Here is a 13,425-nt window from a genome sequence, read left to right on the forward strand (position 1 = left end):
TTGCCATGACCCCAGAGTCCTCCTTCCCCACCCAGAATGAAGAGCACATTATGTGAAGTAGGACAATATTGAGTCACCTTATTATACAATGGAGCAATGTGTTCCTCATGATGAAGCAGGAAAAGTGAGGGCTGCTGGGAAGTGTAGTCCTTAGCCACCTGGGAGGGCACAGATTCTAGCTCCACCTGGGTGACAAGGGCTACACTTCTCAGCAGCCCTTGCTGTAGGAAACTCCCTCCTACCCTTATAGTATGTTTCTCCCTAGTGGCAGCAAGCCTTGAAAAGGGGGGGAAGCTTAGGAGGAAGCCATACTCCCCTCCTTCCCCCACCTGTGGTATGTGTTCCCTAAATGGACTAGGTCCCTGTAGTGAACTTTGAAGAACTTCTTGCCTGGAACAAAAGACAAATTCTGTCAAGTCACAGCTAAGCCAGAACAGCCAGTTTGCAAAGTTAGGGGAGCCTGTCTGTCTCTCTGTGTGTGAGGGGGTGGGATCTGTGAAAAGAGAGCCTGTTTGCAAAGTTAGGTGAGCCTGCCTCTGTGTATGTGTGTGTGGGGGGTGGGGGAGGAATCTGTAAGTAAGCTTTTTTCCCATTGAATAATTAGGCTACATTTTCATTATTGGTAGAACATTGCTTTCAACACAATGACTCTTCTGTCCCAAAAAATCTCTTACCAAAAATACTATAAAATTAAAACCAAAAACCAAAATGTTAACATGAACAAGAACTATTTGTGGATGATAATGACAGCAGCCTTGCTAATGAATACCTGCATGATAAACAGGAAGGCAAGTGGCTTGTGAGTCATGCATGGTTCCTGTTGACTGCACAAGTAGTTACAACCAAAGCTGTCCTAAACTTGAGTAAGATTCAGATCATTTTTTCTTACTTTATACACACATTAAACTACGTAAAAGCTATTTCCAACATTGTTCAAAATAATAAAAAAGAATTACTCTTGAACTATCTCCTGTTAAAAATAGAAAGAGTAATATCCACTCAAGTACACATTCTTAGTATCTTGCCATGAAAGCAAATTGTAGTTACAACCTCCAAAGCATTCAGCAGATGCAACACTCATCTGCTCAATGTGGATACAAAAAGCTAAAACAGGATCCAACCAACAAAATCACCAGAAAAAACCAACACCTTGATTAAGAACTCCTCCATTGATCCAATCTTACACCAACGTCTCTGCATATCTGAAGTTCACCCTCCTAGACTTTATGGACTCTCAAAAATCCACAAGGACTCCACTCAGACCCATTGTGAATGCAATTGGATCCCCTACATATGATTTGGCAAAAATCCTGGCTGCACAACTACAAATCCATATTGGGCTTACTACACATTACATTAAGGACTCAGCTCACTTCATTGAAAAAATCAGCAATCTTAAACTCAACCCCAATGACAAACTGATCAGCTTTGATGTGGTTTCCCTATTCACCAAGGTCCCCATAGCAGACACCATGCCACTCATTAACCAGAAATTCCCAAAAGACATCACAGCCCAGTTTCAACATTGCCCCACTACCAGCTACTTCCAGTGGGATAATGAATTCTATGAACAGAAAGATCAGGTAGCCATGGGTTCTTAGCCTTGTAATAGCAAACTTTTATATGGAACAATTTGAGGAACAAGTCCTGGAAACAGCACCAAAAAAGCCCACCATATGGTTCCATTATGTGGATGACACATTCAACATTTGGAGCCATGGAGAAGAAGAACTAAACAAGTTCCTGGACCATATCAACAAGATCCACCCAAACATCCAATTTACTATGGAAAAAGAAAATGAAGGAAAACTGCCATTTCTAGATGTCTTAGTCAGCCGCAAACCAAACCAGCAATTGAGCCACACGGTATACAGAAAACCTATGCACACTGATAGATATCTACACAAAAACTTCAAACATCATCCAGGACAAAAAAGGAGCACCATAAAAACTTTGGTAGATCGCCAAACAGAATCTGTGAACCCCACCTCCTTCAAGAGGAATTGAATAACCTAAACTGCGCTCTCCAGGGTAATGGTTACTCTACTACAGACATCAGAAGAGCTGCAAGACCAAGAACAAGCACATGAACAAAGATAAATAGCCATCTAGAGGGAATGTATTCTTACCATACATCAAGGGAACCACTGACTGCATAGGAAAACTGATGAAGAAGCATAACCTTGAAACAATCTACAGACCCACTAAGAAAATTCAACAAACGCTATGTTCAGCAAAGGATAAGAGGGATCCTCTAACTACTGCAGGAGTCTACCGCATACCATGTAGCTCTGGACAAGTCTATATAGGGACCACCAAACGCAGCACTCAGACACGAATCAAAGAACACAAAAGGCACTGAAGACTAATTCAGCCAGAAAAATCAGCAATAGAAGAACACATGATAAACCAACCTGGACACAGAATATTATTTGAAAACACAGAAATTCTGGACCACACTGACAACCACTATGTCAGACTACACAGAGAAGCCTGTTAGCTTACCCCTCACACCCCACATTATTGAAATATGGATCTCATATTATTTTTCTGTACAACTGTATTGGTAAAAGCCAATTCTCATATTTGTGTGTAGGTAGAGGAGAGTCCACTTTAAAAGCAGGCCTAAGGCAAAAGGTCTGTTTACAAGATTAAATCAGTGAATGAGTTACTCCAGGCAATATGAGCTGAAAGCCTCATGGACCATGGGCATATCTTGATTACTACACCCCGCTAAGGTGTTCTGATACAATGAATCCTGGAAAACTCCCTGATACTGAACGTTATATTTAATCTACCTTTGAGAAACCATTTCCTCAACAATTGCCCCTTCCCTGCATTTCCTCTACCTCTATCTCCCTAACAATCAATCCCTTCCTGATCCAGTCAAAACCTCAGCTAGGCTACTTCTATTCAGATGAACTCACCTATTGACCTTGCTATCTTCATTGTTACTCACATGCTAATGGGTGGATCACACTCAACATATGTAAATCTAGCTTGCTAATTGCACCCTTTACTTGTTAACAGACAATGGTTCTTTCCCCCACCCTGGATACTGCAACAGGTATATATACTCCACTTGCTTTCCTACTATCAGATCCTCTGAAGGTGTAAGCCACAGATGCAGGTGAAACGTCAGGAGAGAATGCTGCTAGAACACGGCCATAGAGCCCGAAAAGCACACAGCACACCACATCTTAATACTTTTAAGTCACTGGTCAATTTAGCAATATAAAAACACAAATGCCAGGATTCAGCATCATCGCTCCAGAAAAAAAGGTAAATCATTTTTGAATTTTCACATTTCACTATAACAGTCTGGCTTTATTTAAATATATATTTGTCCTTTGATTGCAACTGAGAGAGAAAAATAGATATTAAACATTCCTTTAAGATTCCTTAGCTTTTCCTTTAATGCATTTTTTTTATATTTGGCTACAGGCAAAAATAACCTATGAGTTACTCAGTTTGCTGTCTGTCTTTAAAGAATGTTATTTAACCCTGTTTATGCTGGACATTATGAAATCTCACCTGTATAATTTGACCTGCATGCATAATTCAATATTAGCATATATCCACCTACTTGTTCAATTACAAGTATTATGCATCAATTGAGGAGCAATCATTCATGAATTAATTTCACATTTGGTCTTCATAACTGCAAGGGCAAATTTTAGTGAATTGGGAAAAGGGGCAGAGAATAGACATTAGGCCAGGTTGGGGAGGAGAATTAAAAGGAGTGAGTGGCAGGTGGGAGAAAGTCACAACAACCAGGAATAAAGTAGTGGCTGCAAAAGGAAATGGGATTTCTCCACCACTACAAGGCCTCACAGGTCCCTTTCTTGTTTTCTACAATGCTGTGTTAAGAATAAGCTTGCTTTATCTTAGAACATGACTATTATGAAAACAAGTCCAAAACAGGCATTCAAATTCATCATACAAATATCATAAAAATATTAAAGGAAAGAGGGTCCAACCATTCTCCAAGGAGCCTCCCTGCAACTGAACTGGTTCTTCCTCCAATGGGAAAGCCATTTAATTTGGAGGAAGGCACTGGAGGAAACCTTTACAATTAGTTCAGTGGAGTGGTTGTATAGGGATTCACCCCATTAATTTCTACAAACCTCTTTGATGACTTGGATCCGTGGTGGCGAACCTTTGGCACTCCAGATGTTATGGACTACAATTCCCATCAGCCCCTTCCAGCATTGTAGTCCATAACATCTGGAGTGCCAAAGGTTCGCCACCATTGACTTAGATCTTTAACCTATTCTGTGTTGGTGGGCCAAATAGCTGAACTAAACTATATTGACTTCTTTAACTGGAAATCCCAACATGTTTTCTGTCTTTAAAACTTCCCATATGAGAGGAAGTAATGTGGATCATGGCTATAGCAATAGGGAGGGTAGTCTGTATGTCTTTTATGCCAATTCACTGATCAAAAATAGACCCTTTGGCCTTACTGCGACTGCTTTTTCCCCTGCTGTACCTAAAAGTTGCCATGAGTTGAGTATTTTTTCCAAGTATGTTTAGCCATGAGTATGAGTATGTTTAGCCATAATCCATATCCTGTATGAACTGGATACAGGCTAGATTAGATGGACCAGTGGTCTGATCCAGCAGAGATCTTATGTTTTTATCACACACAATAACTAAATACAGAGTCAATTTAAGGCCAAATAATATGCTGAGATCCAAATGCAGATCTCCAGCATCTCATTCAGCCTGGTCCTAAGCATAACTGCTAAGATGAGTGGGTTAATGTCAGTGGGCCTAAGGGCAGAACTCTCTTCTGTCCACTATTAGGCAAGTTTTCAAATATAATTGCAAAAGATATAACTAAACCTCTGGTATAGGAATTCAACTAACATAAAGATGTGGAAAAGGCCACTGTTACAAAAATATTCTGAAAAAATCAAGGATCACCCTTCAATTATTCTATCATAAAAAAAGAAATGGCAGCACATCCCAAATGCTCAGAGAAGTTGAAATGCACAATATACTACCATGATGGTATAATTCTGGACTTCAAACTACCAGAAGTTCAGCCTAGTTTCTCTTGCCGCCTCTATACTCCAGAAGAAGCAACAGCATGAAAGGTAAAAATTGAGGTCAGAGGAGGTAATAAGCCATCACTTTTTCAAACATTCTGCTTCAGGATCGTCACAGAATTGAATGGAAACTCACAGAACATTCACTCAGTCCTAATAAAAGCAAGGCTATTAAGCCAGTTAGTGTTTGAAGTGTCATGTCTTCAGCATCCAGCCACTACATAAAAGCTCTCCCTACTGGCCTCATTGCATAGGTACAGTTACATCAAAGAAGCTCAGGAGAAGCACAGTCCCAATTTGAGAAGTGACATGTTAGACTATAACTGAGAAACAAGATCAACATTACTACACAATGCATTGCAGCACAGTAGTTCTCACTTTCATCACATTCACTCCTGAACATGAACTACCATTTTAATATTCTAAATAATTTTTTCCTTTGCATCTGATCATTGTCTCTTTTTGGGAGAAAGCATGTGCTTTGCAAGCAAAAGGGTTTGGGTGCAATCTTGAGGCTCTCTCATTAAGGAATCTCAAGTAACAAATCTAGAAAGGACTTCTGCTTGGTACTTGGAAATATTCAGCCAGCACAAGCAGGCAGCACTGGGCTAGACCAGTAAGAAGTCCAATATGCCAGTTCCATGTGAACATTTATTATTTACTAGCAGGGCACCCATGCTTCGCTACGCATACTTCATCACAGGCTCTCTATGAATTTCGGGGTGACATTCAGCATATTTCTTTACAGCCTGTTTGTGAACTTTGGGGTGACATGCAGTATATTTCCTCACAGCCTGTCTGTGAACTGATGGGTTTGTTTTCGTATTTTGCAGCAGCTTCCTGTAGTTGTCTTTTTCTAATGCAATGTGTTATTGCTCTCTTTCACCTGGTGGGCTCCATGTTCCTGCCAGATTATATCAGTGATTATTAGCAGAATCTAAAGAACCAATACATTCAAAAGTATCTATTATGCTTTTAAATAAATGAACCCAGTATAGTATAGTGGTTAGGATATTGGACTCTGATCTGGGAAACTCAGTTCAAAACTGACATGAAATTTGTTGGATGATTTTGGCCACATTCTCTCTCTCTCAGCCTACCTCATTTCACAGGGTTGTTACAGTATAAAATGGAGGAGAGGAGTCTGATGTTTAATAGTTTGAGCTCCTTGAAAGAAAGGCATGATAAAAACGTATTTAAAACAGAAAATAATAACGTATTCCATTTTAATCCCTATTTTTTCCACACATGGGAGTTTAATGGTGTAATCCTAAACATGCATACTCAGAAAAAATCCTATTGAGGAAAGTGAGACTGACTCCTTAAGAAATATGTTAGAATTCCAGCCTAAATCACTGCTATGGAAACAATTCAATCATTAGAAAGAACAAGTAGGAACTGTATCTCATTCCCCCTCCCTCATTATTTTTTCTTTCCCAAACCTCAAATCTCCCATAGTCTCTCCCTTTTCCCAGCTTCATTCTCTCATTCTAGGTTTGTTAACTATCACCATGGCCTGGAGATCTGCTTCAATTACTATAGATCTCCCAAATATAGAGATCAATTTCCTCTTAGGGTTGCCAGCTCCAGGAAATTCCTAGAGATTTGGGAGAGAAACCTTGGGAGGGAAGCAACTTCAGCAGGGTATAAACTCATGGAGTGCACCCTCCAAAGAGTTACTTTCTCCAGGAAAACTGATATCTGTCATCTGGATAGCACTGTAATTCTGGGTGATCTCCAGTCCCTACTTGGAGTGTAGCAATCTTAATTTCCCTGGAGGAAAGGGCTGGTTTGGAGGGTGGAGTCTATAGCATTCTATACTTCTAAGGATGGAGGAACAAAGGACCTGTAAGAATAAACCTAAGACATGAAAATATGGAATGGTCTTAGCTAAATTTATTTGTGTATCTGCTAAGGAATTCATGCTATTTTATATGGGATATCTTAAGATCTATTCCTTTTAGAACAAATTAACTGTCAATTTAAATACAGATGCAATAATATTCTAAAATCTCAAATCAGATCTTTAACTAAAGCTATGATTTACTCACAATGTTATAGGATTGTTACCAATCTGTTCAAGATATCTTGTTAAAATCATAACCACTTTATAAAAATATCGAAGAACAGTTCAATTTCATAGCTAATTTACTGAAACCTTACGTTTCTATAGATTATCCAACTGTTTTATAATTACTCTTTCAAAAAGACCTTTTGTGGTCATAACTATTTTAATAGCTGAAGGAATCACCTTCCAGAAATAAAAGTGGATCATTCCAGTAGCGTCAATTGGCTGTCACTGGGACCTGATTCTTTAGATAGGTTAAAGACATGATAATTCAAATAGCACCTTTTATAGACATTTTGGCTATGAAACTAAGCAAACTAGATGCTATGCAGAAAAGTGTGTGCTCTGGGATTTCCTGGAGCCCTGTTTGCTGACCTGTTGTTGCAGGGAGCGGGATTGGGGGTAAGGAGGATCCTTGTTGTTTGGATGGTGGTGTGACTTGGAGGAAATGGCCGTGAAAGCTGGTGCAGTTGCAAGAGCTCCCCAGCATTCATTCCCTTCTTTTCCTGGCAGTGTCTCCCCAGCTGTTTCCCCCTCTGGCCAGGAACCCATGCCCCTATGTTTCATCAAGGCTCTGTCAGTGTAACTAATAAACATTGTGACCACTTACATTCCAAAACTGTTTCCTCGTCATTTGTATGCTTGTTGGGGGAGAGGGGCTTTTTTCTATTAGATTTTTCCCCCAATTAGAATCTTTTTCCCCCTATTGCTGTGTTGGCGAACCTATGGCACTCCAGATGTTCATGGACTACAATTGGTCATGCTGGAAGGGGCTGAAGGGAATTGTAGTCCATGAACATCTGGAGTGCCATAGGTTCACCACCACTGACCTATTATAATGATTCATTCTCAGTTTCTCTCTTGGAACAAATTTAGCAGAAGAAAGTCAAAGGATTTAGTTTAGCTATAAGAAGTCATAGGATTCAACCTCCAATCTTGTGGGCAATACTGTGAAATTCTGCGCGGTAGCTGGCACAAGGGCACTACCAATTAGAAAATCAGCAGTTATACGTACTGGATTATTTATGCACACAAATAGGCATGTATGTTAATTAATTGTTTTGGCTGAGCTTTGCATGTAATAGAAGCAAAGAGGTATACAGAAGGACCATACCCCACGTGGGACAATTGAATGTACTTATTAACAAATTGTCAAAACTGTCAGACTTAAGAGGACCAATCTGGAGCTATGAAAAGGGTAATAATTTAACACATACCCCTTCCTCTGTCACAGGGAATTATACTGTCACAGCTAAATGTGACTAAATGTGTTCATTGGGATATTCAAATAGTCCAAGAATCAGAACTGTCATGAGACTTTCCAGAGCACAGTCACTGTCTGCATAGTTAGATTCCTCTGCACTAAGCTAACAATAACATTATTATGAAGTATGAAAGCTAATAATAGTCTAGTAATAAGCCTATCCACGGGAGTTTATATCCAACTGCAATATATATTTAACAAATCTGAGTAAACTGACAGAAGTTGCTAAGGATGCTTTCTGTTGATATAAAACTTCACAAATAAATAAGGATGACAAAACTGTATCCCTGTGTACTCATCACAACTAGGGAGGGAACATCCAAGGAGAAAAGCAGGTAGCAATCAAAATAGATTTCCAAATACAAGGCCTTAGTAATACATGCCCAAATTCATTGAGGCCCCTTCCGCACATGCAAAATAATGCATTTTCAACCACTTTCACAACTATTTGCAAGTGAATTTTGCCATTCCGCACCGCTTCAAAGAGCACTGAAAGAAGTTTGAAAGTGCATTATTCTGCATGTGCGGAATGAGCCAGAGAAAGTGTGTATGCATGAGTGTGTGACAGAAATAACTTTAAGGGAGGTGAAGAGGAGTAATCAAGGACAGTACTGGAATGGGAAGGAGGGTGAGAGAAAATTACATTGCCAACCTCTGCACCACCAATGCACAAAATGACAGAACGTTTGAAAACTATTTGACAGTGGTTCAACATTGAAGGGCAAAACAAACAGGTGAGAGTTAATGCAGTATAGAATCTGAGAGAGACTGCTCCTCTCATTATCTTATTCTGCCATGAAAACCTCTGGGGTGACTTTAGGCCAGTCATTTTCTCTTTGCCTCTCAGCCAACTATCTCACAGGGTTGTTGTGAAGATGAAAAGTAAGGGGGAATCAAGGGCACATCTTGGAGATCTTGGACAAAGAGCAGAATAAAAATGAACAAAAGGCAGTAACAGACAAAATAAAAACGAAACATTCTTGGGATTATACTTGTCTAACACAAATAAAATAAGGTTTGAGAAACAGAAAAAAAATTACTCAGGTTTTAGAATTTACTAACGCTAATAGATAAATTGTTAATGCACTTCCTGTATTGTGTACCAAACATATTTGTGGATGTATCTCTTGGCCATAAGTGCAGAACACATATGAAAAGGGATGGATCTATAATTTAAACATACATTTTCACTGAAGTATGGAAACAGGAAAAATATTGACAAAAAAATACTACACTGAGGTAATTTCCTCAAATTAAATATTTATGGGAAAACAAACAAAACTTGTGAAATGAGAACAGCTCACACACCTTACATTGTTGCCTAGAATACACAACCATACAGTCAAAGCTTAAATCAATACAATTTAATAAAAGGAAACAGTTTTACCTTCATTTCCCTCTCCCGGAGGATGATAAAATGAGAGCCCAAGAGATATGATGGCTGCGATTTCCAAGATGATAAGTGTCACATCCTGTAATGCTTCCCAGACTAACTGTAAGAAAGTTTTTGGCTTCTTTGGAGGTATAAAGTTTTTCCCAAAAATTAGCTTTCTTTTATCTAAGTCAGCTGCAGTGCCAGGTAATCCTATAAATAAAGAAGATATAAATGGTTTTATTTGTTTGTTCCTTAGTTTATTTAACTTGATTTATACCCCACCCTCCTTTGTCAAAACCAGGCTCAGAGCAGTTTCCAACAATACAGTTGTAGGAACTTACAATGATTTGAAATTTAATATACTACCATCTATTATGATAAAATCACTTCAGGTCAATAATAAAAGAATTTCTAATTAAAACATTTTGTTCTTTATGTCTCTACACAATATGATGCCTCAATGTTGTGCTTAGATGTAAACTTTGGAGAGGTTAAAATTGGGAAATCAAAAAACAACTTGTTGGAGACCATCTTTATTAGTAGGGTACAACAGGGAAGGGAAAAGAGGACAGGGAGGGAGGGAAAGAAAGGAAGGAAATAAAACAAAGGAGAAGGGAAGGGATGTGTGATCTGAGATGTGGGGTGGAAGGGGTACATAACAGTGAAGAGGAAGAGGAGGGAAGAGGGAGGTCAGTTTGTGTATAAACCTTCACTGTCCTCAACCATAGGCCTTGCAGAACATCATCTTACAGGGCCTATGGAACTGAGGACATCCAGAAAATGCTTAGAGCAGGGACCATCAGGAGATTGGCTCTGGTGGGTTTTCTGGGCTGTGTGGCCGTGGTCTGGTGGATTTTGTTCCTAATGTTTTTCCTGCATCTGTGGCTGGCATCTTCGGAGGCGTATCACAGAGAAAAGACACAGTGTGAAACAGACTTTTCTCTGTGATACACCTCTGAAAATGCCAGCCACAGATGCAGGTGAAACGTTAGGAACAAAATCCACCAGACCACAGCCACACAGCCCGGAAAACCCACCAGAACCAGTTGAATCTGGCCATGAAAGCCTTCGACAATACATCAGGAGATTGTTTCCCTCAGAGTGCAATGCTCTCTAGGTGTATATTATGAAAGGTAATCCCGCAGATGCAAGGGTCCTAGACCATTTAGTACTTTAAAGGTCAACAGCAAAACTTTGAACCCAATCCAGTACTCAGTCTGAAGCCAGTGCACAGGTGAAGCACAGGTTTTCATTTCCAGGGCAACTTAAATGGAAGCCCAGGGTAGAACAATAGTTTAACGTGGAGGTGATGGTTGCATGGATCAACAACCAGTCGTAGCAGACATGGAAAAATGTTGTCCTGACAGTTTTTGATTATGCTTGCTCTCAACTCTGTCAAAAGTGAGAAATTAGACTCCCTGATCCAGACCACCCTAACCAACCCACAGGACCTCCATCTCTGCTGGATTTAATTTAAGCTCTGCTGGCTAACCTGCTGACTGGACTTCAGAGGTCGAATGAAAGAGCTTTGTGCAGGATCAGCCGAACCTGGCATGCAGTAATCCTGGCTGCCCAGCCACCTCTGAAGGCCACTTGAGCTTCAGAAGCCGCAGGAATAGCCGAAAGTCAAAAAAGCCAAAACACTTCTTGGCTTTTTTTTTGTTTGGGCCTAATAACTAGGGGTTTGGGGCAATATTGATTACACATTTCTCTAAAATATTACTTTTACTGAAGTATAAAATGAATTTACAAAGAGAATCATGCAATACAATAAATAATCTTAAAAATAAAATTCATTTTGCATTAGAAAACAGAAGAAACAAAAGTGTCTGATTAAGCAAGCAGATTAATAGCATTAAAATCAATAGTTTTTACCATGAAGGAGAGAAATCTACTGCAGATGAAAAATCATTATTTGATATGTGCTTTTTTTAACATGCAGAAGGATTTGCAACATGATTCACATATCATATTGTGAAATATGTTATTGTAACATTGACAAATGAGGAACTGTTTAAAAATTATTTGCACCAAAGAATATTTAGTTTATTCATGGTTGCAGAGGCGTAGCTAGGCCATACTGCGCCAGTGCACAGTCTGCGTTTTCTCCCCCCCCCCCCCGGTGGTGCCCCCCCACACACTTACTTTAGTTCAGCCTGAAAGTGCAGGTTGGAAAAAGTGGCCTGTTCACTTGAGGCTGAAAACGGCCTGGTGGGAACTACATTTCCCAGGAGACCTTGGGGCTTGCAAGGTCTCCTGAGAAGTGTCGTTCCCACTGGCTGTTTTCAGACTCAAGTGAACAGACTGCTTTTTCAGCCTGCACTTTCAGGATGAACTAAGGTAAGTGTGGGGGTGGGGGCACCGTGGGGGGGCAGAGAGCGATTTCCCACCCCCTAGGCATGTGCCTGGTGCAATGCATCCCTGCGTCCCCTGGCAGCTCCACCTCTGCTTGTATTTATCTGGATCTTTATTTTTTAAAAAAAATTCTGCTCCATGATGCTTTCACATGCTGAACAGCCTAAGACTTCATCTGATCTCTGTTGCAATGTGATATGGTTAAGCTCCATAAGCCATAAAATGGACATACTTCGCATTTGGCTTGATTCAGAACTATTTTCAAAATGTGCCTTACTGCAACTGATTTGTAGATTTAGTTACGCAAGTTTATCTTGCTGAGTTTCTAACTGTACATTTTCAAAGTAATTTCCAAGACTTTAGCAATGAAATGACGTTGGTGCAGGGAGAGACTGGACTGGAGGGAAACTCTCTTTCAAAGCTCAGTTGCAAATATCAGCCTTGCCCCAGAACAACCAATTAAAAGTTACCTACTAAAAAAATTACTCTCTGCCAGTGACAGCATAGCAGGCAGTAGAGATATCCAATGTGTGTCCTTCTAATATTCAAATGTATCAACTTAAACTACTTGTTGAAACATATTTTTAGACATTTGATAAAAAGTGGTAACTTTTCATTTCTGCAATTTTTACACATAGTTGCCTAAGAGATGGAATGCCCGACGACAAACCCCTAGCCAACGGGTATGCAGATCTCATGACACTCCATCCCATCCCTGCCCACTTTCACCCAACCCAGGAGTCTCCCCCGCCCCAAATAATATGGACTGCTCTCCTGGAGAGAACCCATTTAAAATTGGCTTCAGTGTTAGTTAAAAATAATAAAACATCAACTTGCTGCAACCTGGTCAACAGCAGTACTTCCACAGTGTCTAACATACCATTGTGTATTGCTCCTAGGATTTGGGAATAGCACATTACTATCAAGACCCCCTTGACCAGACAATGAAGACACTTGTAGGATCACAAAGGTTTCTTTATTGCAGGCATAAGTCAGGTCAGCAACAGTTTCAAATCATATAGCATTCTTTCCCCTTTCCCCTCCCATCCAGGCAGCAAGCAAGAAGTAGTTTTGGGAACGTGGTCTTCAAGAGGCGCCAGGGAAAGCAGATAGTGCACCTGGAAGGCTGCGTGCTAGCAAGCAGAAAAATTCACACAAAGCAAACCCACAGAAATCAGGCCTGACAATTACATCTATCTCTGAAAAAGATCCTGGATTGGATTTAGAAGTTTCTGATAGAACACCTGAAACAGATTTACTGATCCGGGTTCTTCGACAGATTGTATCTTTCTAATCTGAAGTACAGTCT

At 40.0% G+C, this 13,425-nt stretch overlaps 1 protein-coding gene across 1 annotated transcript in view; it reads right to left on the reverse strand.

Annotated features, from left to right (window-relative positions):
• The window catches only part of ATP2B2 (ATPase plasma membrane Ca2+ transporting 2), a 325,928-nt gene that overhangs the window by 129,753 nt on the left and 182,750 nt on the right, over nucleotides 1-13,425 (reverse strand). The window contains exon 3 of the mRNA XM_048487339.1: nucleotides 9,774-9,971. Within this exon, the coding sequence (XP_048343296.1) occupies nucleotides 9,774-9,971 (198 nt within the window). The remainder of the gene's footprint in view (nucleotides 1-9,773; nucleotides 9,972-13,425) is intronic.

This window comes from Sphaerodactylus townsendi, linkage group LG03 (genome assembly GCF_021028975.2).
Source record: "Sphaerodactylus townsendi isolate TG3544 linkage group LG03, MPM_Stown_v2.3, whole genome shotgun sequence".
Classification (NCBI taxonomy): Eukaryota; Metazoa; Chordata; class Lepidosauria; order Squamata; family Sphaerodactylidae; genus Sphaerodactylus; species Sphaerodactylus townsendi.